Below are 19,640 nucleotides of genomic sequence, written 5' to 3'. Positions count from 1 at the left end.
GTGAATTTTTTTTTTACTAAATTTTAGTTAAAATGAGAAATCATTCTTCTTTGAGAAGATTTTTTTTCTTAACTGAAGGTAGAGTTTATTAAAATATACTTAAAATCACTTTAAGAGATAGCTACTTTTTATGCTCCAAAGATTCTAATATCAGCAAACATGTTTATAAGTGATTTTTAATTTTCATTGGCATTATTATTTTGTTATAAATAAAAATTGGTATATTTCTTAGAAGAAGCACTTTTGAAGGTGTTAATAAGTATCTCATATTTCCTTCTTGGTAAAAAGCACATTTTAATTCAGCATTTAAATTTCATGCTTTGTTTCTTATGATGCATAAACAGGGATATCTTCTGTCATGATATATACTTGACAATAGTTAACAATTTGTGGACCAGTTATATGTAATCTATTACTACTTATTTGTAGTATAAGAGGATTCCTCAAAAAGACAGACTACACTAAATATTCTCATTAAAAAGCAGAAAACATTAAGTTATAGAAATTAACTAATTTTAAGTATTTTTCTTCATCCCAACAGTTTCTGTGACCTCTCACACTACTGTCTACTAATTTATTTAATTCTATAATATACATCATGACCTGTTTTGTGCCAGGCATTTTTTGAGAAACTGGGGACATATAGGTGAGTGAAGTAAGGTCTATATCCTGAGGTAGGAACTTCATATAAAACTAGACATGAACAGTCAATCGTTATATATGTCTCACGATAGGGGTATGTGCAAAGGTCATATGAACACATATGAGAAGGGATCAATTATTTTTCCCTGGGAAGAGAAAATCCATCATAGAGGGAGAGGCATTTGATCTAGATTTGAATTATAAACAGAATTTTACCTTGTAGGTGACTGATACTAATGTAACAACATTGAGGAAATCATTCTTATGAAGCTTTATGCAATCATGAAATAGTATTACAAATGTAATGAACTGCCCCAAGACACTTTGGGTAAATTAATTGTTGCTTTTCTTTATTTCTTGATTCAGGTTAAATTTGATGACCTAATTGGAAAAAAGTCTGATATTAATGTTTAGCTTCCTCCCATACATTTAGACTTTATGAGCACCCCAATATTTTTTACAAAAATTAGAAGTAACCCTTTATCCTCAGATCAAAGTCATCACCACTTCTCTTTGATTTTGCTCTGTCATTTATAGTCTGCTTAAAGGAAGCTGACTTGTCTGATGGCTCTGAGTTCTCCTGGATAACTATAGACACTTGCCAGGTTCTCCAGTTTTCAGACTGCAGATTTAGTCTGCACAAGACCCATATAGTCCTCTCCCTTTGAGTGCTAGGGGTTAGGTAGGCTCAGGACACAACTCACTATTGGTTGAAGGCAACCACCACCCCTTCTAGTCTTGGGATACCCAAACACACCTGGGGGTTAGATAACTCATCTCTTTAAACCTCAAAACAGGACATACACAGACAAAAAAAAAAAACACCATACATTACATTACATATGTGAACCATATGGACATTACAGGTAACTACCTGAAATTGGCAAAATTAATGCTTCTCAAATTTTAGAAGTCTAAAAAAATAAAGGAAAGAAAAGAAGAAGAAAAAAACCTTCAAAAAGCTTTTTTCAAAATGTAAATTATTGGTCCCAATCTACAGGTGATTCTGTTTTGGGTGGTCCTTAATTGGCATTGAGGAGTCTGGTTTTGAAAAGACTGACATATAGAAAATAATCTAGGAGCTTCCCAAGAGATAAAGTAATCATAGTGGAGCTTCATATATGTTTCTGGGTGTTGTCATGACAAAATGTTACTGTTACAGCACAGGGAACTTATATCCTTTTAGTATAAGCACATTTTTTTTTTTTCATTTGTATATCCTGCTGTGTAGGATAGTTACTTTACAGCTAGACTTGGACAACTTTATGATTATCTGTGGATATGCCTTAGTATCTGTCTTTGACTTTTGGCCACATAGGGGAATTTGGATTTATGTTATATAGTTTAAGGTTTGAAACTCCATTGGTGACAACCATATCAAGTTTGCTTACTACTGGATTTCACCTGGCCATGACTGACAGGTGATAATGATGAACGATTAGACAGCCTCACTTGGCTACATGATTTGAGAGGGATAAAAAGACTCCATTGGGAACTTCTGCCTTGAGCTTTCTGAAAGCGAGTATTCATCCTACAGATCTTGGTAGTTCAATTCACAGATGAAATATATTCATATGTGATTGTGGACCCTACACAGCTTGCACCTGGATTATCTCTTGGTCTCTTGGTGCTGACCTGCACTGTCTTTCGCTCACTGTATTATACCTTTTTTCTTTAAATGAAAACATTATGGGTGTGTTCTGTAAGTTTCTGAATCTTTTCAAATACCTGAACTTATGAAATCTTTGCATTATACAAAGAGTATCATTATTGGAACAGTTAGTGTAACATAACTTTATTATTTCTCAAGTTGTCTCTATTAACAATAGAGAATTATTATAACTGAATTATTGAATTAGAGTGATGATTAGTAACATTTAGGCATAGACAAATTCCTAGTACTATTAAGGGAAAGTGTAAAAATGGACTCAGATTTCCAGAGCTTTAAACCAGTAAAGAAAAAAGTATAAATAAGAAAGGTAACACAAAGGAGAGTATGATTTATACAATCATCTTCTTACTATGATCTTGCACAGACGTCCATTGTGTGGTCATAGCTTGCTCGAAGGTCCTTGGGTTAGCAATCAACTTCCATGGAGTTTTTGCTTCGGGAGGATTTCTGCAAAACCTCCATTTAAAATCACTAATGAGTGTAATCTTCAGCAATATTAAAGTTTCCTTTTATTTTTCCAGAGGGTTGGGAATGAGGAAGACACCTTTGCAAAGCTTAACTTCATGAATAAATGTTCCAATAAAAATGTCCTCATATAACTGAATTCATAAATTGAAAAGTTCTAGCTAAGAAATACAAAATTTAGTTTTATTTTAACCAGTGTGAAGATGTGGCTTTTCAACAGGGGAATGCTTCAATCCATTCAGAAAGTAAACATACTATTTGAACCAGTACATATTCATAAATTATAAAAAGGACAACTGTGTACAATCCATTTGGAGATGCTAAAAGTGTTCCTTTGCAATTTTATCAGTCAATGCCTTATCTTCACAATTTTTCCAGATTAATTTCATTACAAATCAAGCATGAAGTGGCCACATCTTCTGCTATCCAGGAAAAGTTTTCACATTAGTGTTTAATTTTGTGGCCAATTTGTCCCTCCTGAAAAAAGTTGTTTCATTTTTTTTCATGAGGATTTTATCCAGTGTCCGTTGGATATTTTATCCGGTGGAACCAGATAGACACTCTAGTTTTACCAGTATTATTTTCATGGATCTACAACATGATCATTCTGAAATGTTTTTCAGAATATTTCTTCTTTCCTTCTTTCCTGCCTCCCTCCCTCCCTCCCTTCCTTCCCTCCTTCCTTTTTTAATTCCCGCTTATGACTAAGGATATGTTCTATGTCTCTGTCTGCCTTATTCCACTTAACATAATTTCCTCCAAGTTCATCCATGTTGCTGCAAATGGCAGAGTTTCATTCTTTTTTGATGGCTGAGTAGTTTTCCATTGTGTATATATATAAAACACATTTTCCTTATCTGGTTGTCTGTCAATGGACATTTATGTTGGCTCCATATTTTGGCTATCGCAAGTAGAGCTGTGATGAACATGGGAGCGCATGGATCCCTTTGACATGACGATTTCCATTCCTTTGGGTATGTAGCAGTGGGATTGCTGGATTCTATCTATGGCAGTTCTACCTGTAGTTGTCTGAGAAACCTCCATACTGTTTTCCATAATGGCTGCACTAATTTATAGTCCCATCAACGGTGTTCCCATTTCTCCACATCCTCACCAGCATTTGTTATTCTCTGTCTTTTCAGAATAGCCAGTCTAACTGGGATGAAACGATATCTCAGTGTGGTTTTGATTTGCATTTCCCTAATGCTTAGTGATGTTAAGCATTTTTTCACTTATCTGTTGGCCATCTGTATGTTTTCTTTAAGAAATGTCTATTCAGCCCCTTTGACCATTTTTTACTCAGGTTACTTATTTAAAGAAAAGTTGTTTGAGTTTCTTGTATATTCTGGATATTAATCTCCCATTTGATGTGTAGTTTGCAAATATTTTATCCCATTCTGTAGGTTGCATTTTCACTCTGTAGATTATTTCCTTTGCTGTGCTGAAAGCATTTTAGTTTCATATAATCCCATGTATTTTTTCTTGTGTTGCCTGTGCTTTTCAGGTCTTATTCATAAAGTCTTTGCCAAGTCCTACACCCTGAAGTGCTTCCACTAGGTTTTCTTCTAGAAGTTTTATAGTTTTGGGTCTTATACTTAAGTTTTTGATCCATTTTGAGTTGATTTTGTTATATCATGTGAGGTACAGATCTAGTTTCATTCCTTTATACATGAATGCCCAGTTTTCCCATTATCATTTATTGAAGAGACTGTCCTTTCCCCAATGTATGTTTGTGGTGCAGTTGTTGAAGCTTATTTGGGTGTAAATATGTGGATGGATTTCTGGGTTCTCAATTCTGTTCCCTTGGTTCCTGTGTCTGTTTTTATGCCAGTAAAATGCTGTTTTGGTTACTATACCTTCGTAGTATAATGCCTCTGACTTCATTTTTTTTTTTTTTTTTTTTTTTTTTTTTGCTCAGGACTGCTTTGGCTATTTGGGGGTATTTTGTGGTTCATTATGAATGTTGAGAGAAGTGCCTGGATGCCTTGTCACTCCTTGGCTGATATGGATGACCCTGGGCAGATATGTTGGCATCCCAGCTAATGTTCTGTGACCCTGATATGTGTACTGGGGTATACCAAAGCTCCTCAGCTTAAGTGGATGACTCTGGGTCAGGTTTCTCTTTTTCCTCCCTGCAGGCAGGGACTCCTCCTGAGTCCTTGCTGCTCCCAGTTGGTGAATTGGTTGGTAGTAGCTGGTAGTCTTCCTCCTTCTCTATTTGGCTGTCCTGGGTTTATGTGCTCACCAACAGCTCCGTGTATGTCCCTTACCAGGTCAAGGCAGTTTCTTGGGCAGTACAAGTAGTTCCCACCCCCAGGCGCTGGAGCAGCATAATTCTCCCTGTGTATTAGGCCACTGGGTCATAGGGCTGCACTTGCTCACCTCTTTCTGGTGGCTCTGTGGATTTGTCATTATTAACAAAGTATGTTTTGTTGTTTTATGAGACCCTTGGGTAAGGACTTTTAGTCAGACCAGTCTACTTAGTATGGTCATGTCCAATATATTTAGATTATATTTCTAAAGTATTTTTATAGTATTTATGCTTTCTACAGTACCTCTTGTACTAAGTCTCAGCCTTTATGAAAGCAATTATTTTAGGTAACATTAAGACATCAAGTAATTAATTTTATTGTTTGCTTTCAAAGAGTATCTAAAGACTTTAAACATTTTTTTATATCATATTAAATAAGTGAATTATTCTGGAAGCATGCCAGATATTAGTTTATGCATCCGCTTCTTTTTTTTAGCAATTTAGTATGCCATAGAGGAGGCACAATTCAGTCATTAGGAAAATTTAGATTGATGTAAAGTATTAGATATATAATACTGACTGACTGCATATTGTATATCAAGCCTAGTAGTTTGCCTGTTCATTTTTAGTATAGGACCCATAGTAAAATAATATTAAGTCAAGATTTAGTATTGAGATGTTCAAAATTCTGTTTTGAGCAGGTACATTTCTTGAATGGCATAAACACAATCCTTATATTCACCTTCATTGATTAAGTTTTACAAAGTTGTATTATGAGTATTACATCAATGGACAGTAGTATGGAAAGGAGAAGTAGTAATAATTTATAATTAGTTAATTAACTAGTAGATGATGTTGGGCAGTTTCTGTTAGGGGTTTATTACATACAGTACAAGACCTAAATGTGTTTTACTACTTAGTTTGTGTCTGCAATTGCCCTAGGCAAGGTGACTAAACATTCGCTATTGAATTAAGGGGTTGAGTTTAATGGGTGAATTAGTTATCTGTTGATGTATACCTAATTACCCCAAAATTTAGTAGCTTAAATCAACACACATTTATTATCTCACAGTTTCTGGGAGTCAGGAACACGGGCACAGTTTAATTGGGTCCTCTGCTTTATGATCTTTCATAAGGCTAGAGATGGGGTCTAATCTGAAGGCTTGTTGGGGGAAAGGTACACTTCCAAACTCACTTATGTGGTGGTTGGCAGGATATAATCCTCAAATGTTGATGGACTGAGGTCCTCAGTACTTTGCATTTGGTTGGGGGAGACTGCCCTTAGTTCTTTGTCATGTGGGATCTCAGTAGCATGGCGTGTTGCTTCATCAGAGCCAGCAAGAGAGAGTTTGCTAATAAGATGGAAAGTATTACCTTATGTAACAATCTTTGAAGTGACATCCCATCAACTTTGCTATATTCTATGGACTAGAAGCAAGTCACAGGCCCTGTTTATACTCAAGAGGAGGGCATTACAATAGAGCATATATACCAGTAGGAGGGAGTCATTGGTGACCGTCTTAGAAGCTGCCCACCACCATGGACAATGGTTCTTTGATCAATGCCAGTTGTTAGTTAGTTCACCTACAGGATAGCGTAGCCTTTTCACACTTATACAAAAAGAAAGATTCAAAGGAATCTAGGTACTGATGATGATCTGTACACTTATGTGCTCTGTTCTAATTCATCTTCCTATTTCTGTGGAGTCTTTTCTTCATAGGGATTCTGGGACAAGAGCTGTTTCTTGGATGATTTATTGAATTATACATAGTGTAGGTATTTAATGGTTAGAACAGCTATAGTCTGATCGTGTGTGGAAACTGTAGTGTATCTTATCTTGAAGTAGATCCTACCTATTAAATTTGTGAGTTTTTTATCACAGAAAATAAAGAAGCATTTTTCTAATAATAATCTCTAAGTGCCAGTTTTAGGTTGAGACATGGGATTTTTTTCACTATTTGAGTGGTTTTATTAAACCAACATATCTGATGTTCTATTAGTAGTGCAATTATTGGTAGAAATCAGGCACTCATATCAATAAAAGAAGAGATATTGCTTGCTTTGGGAATTCAGGGGATGAATGGGGAATTCTTGGGTGTCAGTGTCTCCCCTGGAGTTATTAGACACATCTTAGGTAGTTGTTCTTCTGAGTTTTAGCCAATGTTCTTTAAATGACATTTCTGCTTGCAGTAGCTATATGTTTTCTTATCTATAGCTTCCAAATCATAGAGAATAGATGCCATTTTAGTTGGTTTACCTAAACATTCATAATTATATCAATTTATAGCTTATTTACTTTTTAAGACTATCTTGAAATGTCTAGTCACATATCAGATATTTTAGTAATTTTACATTTCAACTTTTTTTTCCTGTTTGATTCCACTAATTCAGGAGGTCTAAGTCCATTTACAGAAGGAAATGATATGGTCCTTCTGATGATAGTTATTGAACCTATCTCATAACTATTTAAAAGTTGCCTCAAGTTTATCTTTTATCTCTAGTTTATAACTTTGAATACTTATTAAAAGAAAAGCTTTCTGAAATGCCTTATGTAATACATTTTCTATTTTTACTTTTGAAATAGTACACTGCTGAGTTATTTAAATCTTCTCTTTTCTACTTTGCTGCTCTTAAACATTTTCCTCCATGAGAGGCTAGCAATTAATTAAATTAATTGGGACACATTTGTAGGGCAGACAATGAGTAATAAAAATCCTGAATTCTATAGCACATAGTTTGCTCTGTATCCCTGAAGTTTATGGAAATCATTAATTACAGCTCCTCATTTGGCTCTAAACCAGAATTTTAATTCAAATATTATAAATCTAAGTAAGTTATGTTCTAGAAATTTTAAAATTGGGTTTTTTTTTTTTCCTAGTGAAAAATCAGAGGACAGAATAGCGCATTTAGGCAGCTAAAGTTGCATAGAAAAAGAGAGAAATGCCAAGAGGATAGCTTTCAGAAGGTTATGAAGGCTTTGACAATAATCGCATTTGTATTTGAACTTTTTTGCAGCCTCAGTATGCTGATTAGAGCTAATTATTGACTATTTGGTATTTTACCTCCTAATTTGTTTAGAGCTCTTCTTATATATTTTAATTTATTAATTTTGTCATCGCAAAGTTTTTATAATGGCCATTGTTATTATAGATCTCTATGTATCATCTATGTATCATCTATTTAGCCTTTATCAGGAAAACAGAAAGATTTAAGATTGAAGTGTGACTTTATATAGGAAACAGAAGTTCTTCCAGGAAGAGGTTGAGACTTAGACATAGAAAAATCCCTGACCCACAAGGAAGAGAGGCCACGAAGTTCACTGAAGACTGTGTGCTCGTGAATGCTGTCTTAGATTCCCAAAACAAGCAAAGTGTAGGAAGGCACCACACAGTCATTATCAAAGTGATCTTTCACAAGTTAACAACACAGAAAGTACCCTTTTAAAGATTTTCTAAGAGACCTGAGGCTAAGAGTGACCAATTACTTTTTACAAATTGTTCATCAGTTTAGCAAATCACCAAACAGTATCACTCAGGGCCAGCTTGGATTGGACACTCTCAGGCCTAAACCTCCATCTCATCTCTATGGACCACACCATCACATGTTCAACAAGAAAGACAAATCAAAACAAAACCAAAAAGAACATGAAACAAGATTTTGTATATATAGGTAAATAATAGTAAAAGCAATGAAAGCATCAGGGGAATAAGTATCTCTAAAGCAAAATGTTTGTTGACTTTATAAAAAGCTTATGTCTAATTACCAAATAGTGTACCTCAAAACCAAAAGGTTGCATTACTTAATATAAAAATATAGGTGCAATTACCTTACAGAAAGACCTATGTTTAATGACCTTATACAAAGACCTATGGGACTGCAAATCCTAGGATAACTAAGTAGATTCAGCAATAAGAGCTCAGTAAAATCAGCCAAAGCTAGAACACTGTTAAGACCCACTCCCATGGTAGAACTTCTAAAGGACAGAGTTTGGGCACAAGGGGCCAGGTGGGTGAACCTGCTGGTGAGAGGGTCTCCTGGCAAGTTACCAAATGAGGGTTTTCAAATGATCATGGTGAAATCTCTAGAAATATGAAACATGGTGTACTAAAGAAATGAAATTTTATAAATCTGAATGCATTGCTTACTATAGTGAGAGCTGTGCTAGTAAAAAAATAAAGACTTCTGAGCAGAAAAGACTGCTCATCTTATACAGGGTTTTTGGAAAGCATGGAGTTTAGTGGTTGATAAACTTTCAGAGCATGAGCTGGTTGACATCATCTGTAGAAATGTGATCACTCTTGCGAGACTGTTAATTGGTTGGTACTCATTGACTGAAATGAGCCTGTCCCTGACTGGGTAATTATCAGAAGCAAGGGCTGACACTGATTGGTTGGCATGCAAAACCATGTTCACAGAGGCAACTTGTTGTCCATCAACTTAACAGGTTTAAAACAATTTCCAGTAGTTCCTTGTTTCCATGGCTATAGAATAATGAATCTTTTCTTCAATTTGTGGATATGTTTTTATTTTCACAGTTTGGGAAACACTGGTCCAAACCAAACACAAAATCCTGGGAAGGGATGGTCTTCAGAGCCTGAAAAAGTTTTCTTTCACTCTGAAATACAGGGAAAAAAGAGATTTTTTTCTCCATCTAGTGGGAAAAGATAAGCCAGGCATTTAGGAAAACAATGCTGGTTTCTTTCCAGGAGAGATTTCCTCCTTCTTTGGTATGCCTGTTAGAGGCTATTTACTCAAAGGCCCTCAAATACCAGATATAGATTGCGCATGACTAAAGGGGTGAGATTTAAGGTGAGTAGTATAGTTATGTGCTAAACAGGAGAATGCAGATGCTTCAAAAGAATTAAAATTTAATTTATGTTTAAAATACTCTGCTGGGCAAAAAATATTTTTCTATGAGCTGGAATTGTCTATGAACAATGACTACATAACTTATTACTACTTATTAGTAATTTATTCTATTACGTTATCACTATTAAACCTTCACTGGAAACAGTTGTTGCTTTTTTCCCACCTTTTTCTGAAAGTGGAGAACTGAGTTCCATCCACAGAGGCATCCACTTATAATGCTGGTGTTGAAAAAAAAAAAAGATAAGTTTATAAGTTCAAGTATGATACATTAAGCTTGTAATGAGATTAGGTTTGGGGACACAATTGTCCAGGAAAAACAATGGTGTATGTCTATGTGTATAATAGTGAGGCATTTTTTAAAGCATAAAATAACACAAATCATGAAGGATGTAAATGTAGCTGTGTCTCTGTAGCTAGAAAGTATTATTACTATTGCTCAGCAGAAATCTTGGAATCACGTTAAGATGATTTTTCTCATCACAGGCTGTGAACCCATTCCTGTGCGCTATCTTGAATGGAGCAACATAGAGTCAATCATAGCCATCGCCTTTTCTTGCCTGGGCATCCTTGTTACCTTATTTGTCACCCTCATTTTTGTGCTGTACCGGGACACACCGGTGGTCAAATCTTCCAGTCGGGAGCTCTGCTACATCATCCTAGCTGGCATCTTCCTTGGTTATGTGTGCCCTTTTACTCTTATTGCCAAACCTACTACCACGTCCTGCTACCTCCAGCGCCTCCTAGTTGGCCTCTCCTCTGCCATGTGCTACTCTGCTTTAGTGACCAAAACCAATCGCATTGCACGCATCCTGGCTGGCAGCAAGAAGAAGATCTGCACCCGGAAGCCCAGGTTCATGAGTGCCTGGGCCCAGGTAATTATTGCCTCAATTCTGATTAGTGTGCAGCTGACCCTCGTGGTCACTCTGATTATCATGGAGCCCCCCATGCCCATTCTGTCCTACCCAAGTATCAAGGAAGTCTACCTTATTTGCAACACCAGCAACCTGGGTGTGGTGGCCCCTGTAGGCTACAATGGACTCCTCATCATGAGCTGTACCTACTATGCCTTCAAGACCCGCAACGTGCCCGCCAACTTCAATGAGGCCAAATATATTGCCTTTACCATGTATACCACCTGCATCATCTGGCTAGCTTTTGTGCCCATTTACTTTGGGAGCAACTACAAGATCATCACTACCTGCTTTGCAGTGAGCCTCAGTGTAACAGTGGCCCTGGGGTGCATGTTCACTCCCAAGATGTACATCATTATTGCCAAGCCTGAGAGGAATGTCCGCAGTGCCTTCACCACCTCCGATGTAGTCCGCATGCATGTTGGCGATGGCAAACTACCCTGCCGCTCCAACACCTTCCTCAACATTTTCCGAAGAAAGAAGCCAGGAGCAGGGAATGCCAAGTGAGTGATCTGAACTGGGTTGGTCTCTCTTGTCTCTTCTCTTTCTCTCTCTCTCTCTTTCCCATTTTCTTCTATTTGTCTAAAGTGTGTTCCTCCATTTCCTCCATGTCTGTCTGTATGTCTCTCTTTCTTTTCTTTTCTTCCTTTTCAAATCTCAAGTTCTGTTGCAGTGGGAATGCAGAAGTAAAGTCCTCTTTGTTTTCATTTGTTTGAAAGAGCAAGGAGCCTGAAGCAACAAGCTGCTGAGCAGATCCTCATTTCTGCCTAGAGGCTGAAGCTTCAGCTCTGCTGTAACGTTTTCCTTTCACATGGGTCCTCCCTCCATGGGGCATCAAAACACCTCTGGGGTCTAGGTTGGAGATCCAAACACGAGTTCTAATTTCTAGTTTAGGCAATGGTTGAAGACAGCTTCTGATTTATTTATATCATTCTGGAACCAATCTGGGGTGGAGGGGAAGGAAACTAAGCACGTGGGGAAATTGCCATTTCAAATTTGATTGCAACTAAGCACCATGTCTGTCCTGAAATAAGATCCCTTACGCAACTATCTTATCATATTTCTCCTACTTATTGAACTTTAATGTATACTGTAATAAAGATATTCCACAACGCTGCACATAAATTGGGCCGTCTCTCTACTGCAAGATCATGATGAGAATTGTTTCTCACTCACAAAGCACCAAAAGAAATAAGGAATCAGATAAAGGTGATGAGCCGAAACTTGAGAGTCGGTGAGCATCAAAGTCCAGATGATTCCTATTCTGATAATTCTTCTGAGTAATTTTTGTAATAAATACATTCCTATCTTTTTCCTGACTTTGTTTTGAGAAGAAACATCTGATAAAATTTGCATGGGTCATCTCTTTCTGACACCCATGAAAACAAATTCATGTAACATTTACAATTTAAAACATGACATGGATGCTTTAAGTTCTTAAGGTAATTGAATTATCCAAAAATTAAGCAATTTTCCTCATTAGCAGTATTAATTTTACTCTTGGAAATAATTCTTTTAAAATGAAGAATTTTAATAGTAATTATTATAACATATGCATCATTTTATAACTATTCCATCCATGTGAACCAGTCAGCAAGGTAACGGGGAGTGGTGGTGAACGTTATTTTTCCCCATTTTATAGATGAGGAATTAGCCACTATGAATTAGTGTGACTTTTAAATGTAATTCCACTTAGCCATTCTTTGCCTAGATCTTAATGGTATAGAATTTATTATCTTAACGTGTCAAAAAATTTACATGTCTTAAAATTGTTTTTTTTTCGATCTTTATTTGTCAAGCAGCAACACAGGCACCTTTTACAGAAATCATATAATTTGAGAATCTGATGAAGGTGACTTTAGGAAAACATATCTTTGAAATCCATGAAATTATTATTTCAAGTAAAGACATCCCTAAGATTTATCAAAATTAGGATGAAGACAATAATTTATGCCTATTTCTTGCTATATCAATTTCAAGTTGATCATAAGATTCTGATCATAAAAGTTGCTTAGTCATTTTGTCTCCTTGCCATGATATTCAAGCTAGCCAGGCCAGCATGCCCTCACTATCAACTTCCTGGCAGAGTCATCAGCAAGCATGAAAGCAAAACAATAGTGTCATGAAATGAGGAAAAAAAAAAAAGAACATTAGCCACAGTGTCCAGATGTAAAATGGCATTATAACAATTTTCATTAAGAGGGAAGGAGTAAGAGGGAACAAAATGGAAAGAAAGAAGATACTATTTAAATTGGAATGTTTGTAGGGATTGAGTTTCCCCTCATTGCATCACATATGATTTTATGAGGGTTCCATTATACCATCCATCATTACCCAGCTCCATGTTTCTAATTTTTCTGCCTTTATTATAGTTCTTTAGAAACTTGCATGTGATTTTTGGTCATGAGTCATTCCTGAAAGCTGTCCTTCTAACCGCTTAATGAAAAGAGAAATCTTATATAATCAATATACCTTGTGTTGGTGCAAAGAAATATGCATTTTTGAAAGCCCTCCTAGTGATTCTATGTACCGGCAGATGTGGACACTTGTCCAAGAGAACCGTGACTAATCAGTAGCATTCAGTGCTCGCTGCTGGGATGAGATGGAGCTATCGAATGTTACCTTAACAATGTTTAGCATTCTCTAGCAGCCAGGAATTGCTACAAGAGATCACGGTCTCCCAGATGGAAGTGATTCCCTTATAATCTGAAAACGTTCCCTTCACTATTGTGAATTTAGAAATTAATTTCATTTGGGATCTTGCTTTTGAAAGAAAAGTCAGCTTGGTCTAAATTAACTGGCTTGATGGTTTTCTTTTTTTTCCCCTTTTTTGACTAGTAAGGGGATCGTAACCCTTGGCTTGGTGTTGTCTGCACCACGCTCAGCCAGTGAGCGCACCCGCCATCCCTATATAGGATCCGAACCTGTGGCTTTGGAGCTACCAGCACCGCACTCTCCCGAGTGAGCCACAGGGCCGGCTCTGGCTTGATTGTTTAAGAAGTGCTGGTTCCATCAGTAAATTGTTTAACTGTTAGCTGTAATTTATCATTAGATTATTATAAAAAGTATATATTTAATTAATAATTATAACATTCAGCTTTCTTAGTATACTTTGTAGCTTCTCCAAGGTGCACCGTGCAAATGAGCTGACTCCCAGAGGATATATGGGGCTAAATTTCTATGGAAAGCAATCATTTGTTTACTCAGTTCTCTCATTCATTCTGCTGTTGCTTCTGTTGTAACTCTGTATGGGACTGTAATTTTAAAATACAACGATAATCTCGGTGCTCTTGTTTTTACCTATTTTATTGCCATTTTATGTTCTCCTAGTTTGTATCCAAAGTTACAAATGCCACAAACAATTTAATATTTTCTACAACAGTAAAAACCTGGCAGAGTTTTGCCAACTGAAGCAAGGGGATGAAAACTCTAGAGAACACATCACCCAATGAGTTTATTACTATTCTGGATGTGTAATTCCTACATTTATGGTGTACTGTGGGTGTTCGGCAGTCTGCATATGTAGTCATAAACACAGAACAGATGCTGTAATGAAGAGTTTCCAACTGATCTATCTGTTTGAATATTGTTCTGAGTAGTTGCGAGTCCAATGGCATTCTCACCACAGCCTGTTTCTGAGATACACGGAAGGGATGATGTCGCATGTCTGTTTTTGCAAAGTTTACTTCAATTTTTTATTTTATTCACCGCCACATGTCTGGCCCAACCAAAGCTTTAGGCACTTACTTTACATTTCTGGAGTTTAACTTAAGAGGATTTTAATTAATAAATTGGGTGTTTGGGTTATTTGAATTATTTCTGGTCAGAAGTCCTTCTAGGCATAATCCTACCCTAGAAGATCAACCTAAGTTGCCTTTGACACTTCTACTTTCTTTAGCTTTTATTTTAATGTAATTGAACAGGATAATATTCAGGCCTAAGCTAATATATAAATATCAACAAAATTCTCTTTCTTGACAGTAGAAGAAACAGAAATCCTTGGACATTCATAAGTAAGTAATTTATTTAGATCCAAGTTATTTATCACTTCATTTTAAGGCAAAATTAAAATATTATGTAAATGGCATACTTCTTTTAAAAAGTGATTGTGAATGACTAAATGTCAAACTAGCATTTCTAGTTATTTGCTAGGTAAATAACCTCAGTGAGTGCCAAACAATTTGATGGCGCATGGAGCAGAAATGTGACAGTACATACCTATGACCTTTGCATGCAAAATTGCGTGCAAAAGTAGAAACAAGTACCACCCCCCAAAATGCATCAGATTGATATGAGGTAGTAATTTTAAAGCATAGGTTCCTAAGTAAATAAAATATCATTATGCTCTTGCGATTGTTTCTTAAGCATTTGAACATATGTTTTTACTGAGTGCAAGAGCTAAGTGAAATACTAAATGGAATGATGCTCTGAGGAAATTTCCCTCTTGGTTCTCTGCTAGAAACATATTTTGTCCACAAGTAGAGGTAAATAAGCCTACAGCATTCATCATTATGCCTTGGGCAAGCATTTTGATTTGTCTTTTCTCCTTTGGTTATGAAAGATAATATGATAATGAGCCAACAGATATCATAGTCAAAAGTAACATATCCTTTTCAATGGCAAGAACTCATTTGCTATTCTGGCTCATAACTAAGAAAATCTGTCATCTTGAAATTATTTTTTCCTTAATCATACAATATATTGCTTTGAAAGTTAAAATTCTTCACTTGATCTTATAATAAGCATCAGAAGGTTTTATTGAAGCATTTGCTATAGAATTTTACTACTTGGTAGTAATATTTATTGAGGATCTACGGTTCATTCATTTTGATCTTATAATAAGCATCAGAAGGTTTTATTGAAGCATTTGCTATAGAATTTTACTACTTGATAGTAATATTTATTGAGGATCTATGGTTCATTCGTTATGCAATTAATCATTGTTTCAATAGTAAGCTTAAAAGCACTTAGATACTTGATATTGTGCTAGATACTAATCAGGTTTAAAAAAATATAAGAGGCAGGCACTGCCTGCACCAATCCCACAATATTGTAAGGGAGACACTCAGAAACACAACTAAATATACTGTTAGGTGACATAATAGAGGGCCGATATAACATTTTGAGTGTCCAGAAAATAAAGAGATAAGATGCAGATACTAATGGAGCAGTATCTGTGGAAGGATGGAAGAGATTTCTTAGTAAAGTAGTGTTTGAACATGAACTTAAAGGATATTTTCAACAGGAGAAATTGTGTTATGATGTCCATTTTACATATAGAAAATAATATAGGTGAAGATTCAGAAATATTATTGCATTTTTGGGCCACAACATAGAGGTTGGTATGTACGAAGCACATGGAGAGGTGTAATGGTGGGTAAATTTGTAAATGCAGGAAGAGAATAATTATAGACAATGATTAATGTTCTAAGAAGATGTTTAGATACTTTTTCTGTAAACCACAAGGTGCATTAAAGGTTTTTGTGAAGTTTTATGATCATATGTAAGTTTTATGGGAAGAGATTGACTATAGAAAGACTAGTTATTAGAAAGAAGGACAACCTGACGTCAATAAACAAAAGGTAATCAAAAGAATGGGGGACACAGGAGAATGCAGTATTATGGAAACTAAGGAGGAGACCGTCTTAATCTGCTTGGGATACCATAACAAAATACCATAGAATGTATGGCTTAAACAACAGAAATTTATTTTCTCACAGTTCTGGAAGCTAGAAGTCTGAGATCAGGGTGCCAACATGGTGCATTTCTGGTGAGGGCTTCCCACTGAATAGCAGACAGCTTCCCTGCTGTGTGCTCACATGGCCTCCTCTTTTTTGTGTGTGAGCACAGAGACAGAGAGCTCTAGTGTCTCTTCTTATAAGGGGATGAATCCTATCCTAGGATCCCCATTCTTACGATCTCATCTAAACATAATAAAATATTACCAAAAGGCCCCATCTCCAGATATGATCTCTTGGGGATTAGGGCTTCAACATATAAATTTGGGGGAGACACAAGCATTCAGTTCATAACAGACTGCTTTAATCAGATAGAGCTTGAGATCCAATCCTTAGAATCACCTATGATGTACCTTGAGAGGTTTCGGTGGCATGATCTAGATAGAAATCATACTGCAATTAGTTGAGGAGTTTGGCATTAAAGGAAGACAGAAATTCAGATAGTATTTAAGGAGACTGAGCAAGAAGGGGGAATGGCATAATAGTGAAGAACCTTAAGCTTGTTTGTAATATCTGAGAAAGAAGCCAACAAAGAGAAAAAATGGAAACACAAAAGAGATCATGCGATTTATGCTGGAAGGCCTGACCCAGAGCTGTACTATTACAACAGAGCCATTTGACACCAATTGACAACCGTGACAATAAAGTGCCAACTCTGAAGAACATAAGGATATTTCGTTTGGAGTAAAGCCTTGTGCCCCCTGAATAATCAGGCCAAAATACCTTCACTCACTCCCTGAAAGATGCAACACTTTATCATTACCTAAGAGCACTGTAGGCATAATTTAAGATGAACATAGCTTAGTAGGTAAATTGTGTGTGGAGGAACATGCTGCTGACAGAGACCACCTGGAGAGGCCACATACTCAAGTGCAGGGGTGAATGGCCTCAAGACAAGGGGGCTGGACACAAATTGGCCCCCATCTGGTGTAGCAAATTTGCAGTCACCATCATTTCATTATCTTTTCTTCTTGTAAATAACACTCTCATTCTGCAAATAACACAGAAAATATTCATGTTTTATGTTTTCAAGTTCTAAACTGAGACCATGGTACAGATTATGCTGCAGCTTCAAAGAGAATATATCTTCTTTTGAATATAGGTCACCTATATTTCTTTCAAATTCAGATAAACTTGTATTATTGACATGTATTCAAGTTCTCAAACCTAATATTTTAGTCTTGTGTGCTAACAATGTACATAGTTTTTAAAATGAATTCAGAAATATTCTCATATGATTATCCATAATGGCCCAAGGTGGGTACATGAATAACACCATTGTGTAAATAAAGGAACAGAAGTTTGGGGAGCTCAAAGTCACTTTTATAAGAGGAAGAAAGGAAACTGAACATTTCTTTCTGAATAATATCATTCCTTTTTATCGCTCTAATAGCTGCTTATTTTTGTTACCACAATAATGTATCCATTTCATTCATGCATTAAATAAAATAAATAAGACATGAAGCCTGCCCCCAAGGAGTTTGTAGTTTATTGGTATAGCACACCATTATAATAAAATTGGGTGAATGAAATGATAAGAAACAGTATAATGTGGTAATTCACGTGGATGACTTCCAGAGTCAGACGTGTTAGTCAGTTTGGGATGTTACAGTAAAAATATCATAAACTAGATGTCTTAAACAGCAGAAATTTGTTTTTCATGGTACTGAAGCCCGGGAAGTCTGAAATCAGACCTATTTTACCTCTCAGAGCCTCTACCTGCTAGTACTATCACATTGGGGTAGGACTTTAACATAAAAATTTTAGGGAGAAGCCAATATTTATTTAGTCCATAGCTGATATCTATTGAGTCATCTGTTTTTTTGAAGCTACTAGTCCTTGGGCAAATTGCTTAACTTCTGAGTTTTTTAGTTATATAAATGGAATAATAATAGTTCTTATCTCATAGGGTTGTTAGGAAGATTGAGAACATTTTATAAAGAGCACAGCACAGTGCCTGATACAGAAAAAAAAAATCTTAATAATTATTAGCAAAATATGACAGAGTGTATGGAAGTTCATATACCAGTATAAAACTCTTTATCACACCTTTAAGTGAAGAGAGTTCTAGAAATTGGGGATGTAAATTATCATCATCAGCTCATTACATTCATGCTATGCAGAATGAAGGAGCTGAATATTTACTGAGAGTGGAGGCATGCAAGTGTTACTCAGTGTGAGATGTGTGTGAGGAAGAACACCCTGTTTGATATGGCTTGGAAACCTGTCCATGCTTGTCCCCAGCTAAAGAAAGATGAGGTCATTTTCATTCCATCTGTTAGCCTTTATGTCCAGTGTAAAGTGTTACCTACTCAACAGGGAAGCAGGCCATGTGAACAACATGTTTGCTCTTGCTAGTCCAAGAGCAAAAAACATTGACAGTTTGCAGAATGAAGAAAATAAAAAGAAAGTAATGTGGGCTTGGAAGCTTCAGATCATAAGAACAGAGCCTATAGGCTCGTTAATTAGAACTCTAACTGCAAGTTACAAATGCTCACTTAAGCTAGCCTATACAAAATGGGGTGGGGCAATTTACATAAAGAATATAAGGAATAATATCAGGTATCATATTACAAGGTCCAGAATGTTTCCAGGCTGCATAGCAGACTGGGATCCCAAGTAGAAAGGCTGCAGATCTCTATCTTGTCTTTTGTTTCTCTACACATGTGACTTCTTCATCATCACCTCATAGATGGGCTTTGATGGAGTTTGGATGTGTTGTCCCCTCCAAAACTCATGTGGAAATTTGATCTCCAATGTGGCAGTGTTGGAAACTGATTGAGTCATGGGGGCGGATCCCTCATGAATGGATTAATGCTCTGCCTGGGGGAGGGGAGATTAATGAGTGAGTTCTCGCTCTATTAGTTCCTGTGAGAGCTCATTGCTTAAAAAGACCCTGGCACCTCCTCTCTCTCTCTGTCTTGCTTCCTCTCTCTTGCTTCCTCTTGCCGTGTGATCTGCTCGTACCCACCAGCTACCTGCCACTTTTCTGCCATGAGTAGAAACAGCCTGAGGCCTGCGCCAGATGTAACTGTCCCAGAATTGTAAGCCAAATAAACTCTTTCCTTTATAAATTACCCACTTTCAGGTAT

General features: G+C 36.5%; 1 protein-coding gene across 1 annotated transcript in view; it reads left to right on the top strand.

The window, feature by feature from the left end:
* The window catches only part of LOC103592255 (metabotropic glutamate receptor 1), a 320,831-nt gene that overhangs the window by 258,535 nt on the left and 42,656 nt on the right, over window positions 1-19,640 (top strand). The window contains exon 5 of the mRNA XM_008574901.1: window positions 10,313-11,313. Within this exon, the coding sequence (XP_008573123.1) occupies window positions 10,313-11,313 (1,001 nt within the window). The remainder of the gene's footprint in view (window positions 1-10,312; window positions 11,314-19,640) is intronic.

This window comes from Galeopterus variegatus, unplaced genomic scaffold (genome assembly GCF_000696425.1).
Source record: "Galeopterus variegatus unplaced genomic scaffold, G_variegatus-3.0.2 Scaffold1115, whole genome shotgun sequence".
In the NCBI taxonomy this organism is placed as follows: Eukaryota; Metazoa; Chordata; class Mammalia; order Dermoptera; family Cynocephalidae; genus Galeopterus; species Galeopterus variegatus.
This window is presented reverse-complemented; position numbering and strand designations above follow the sequence as displayed.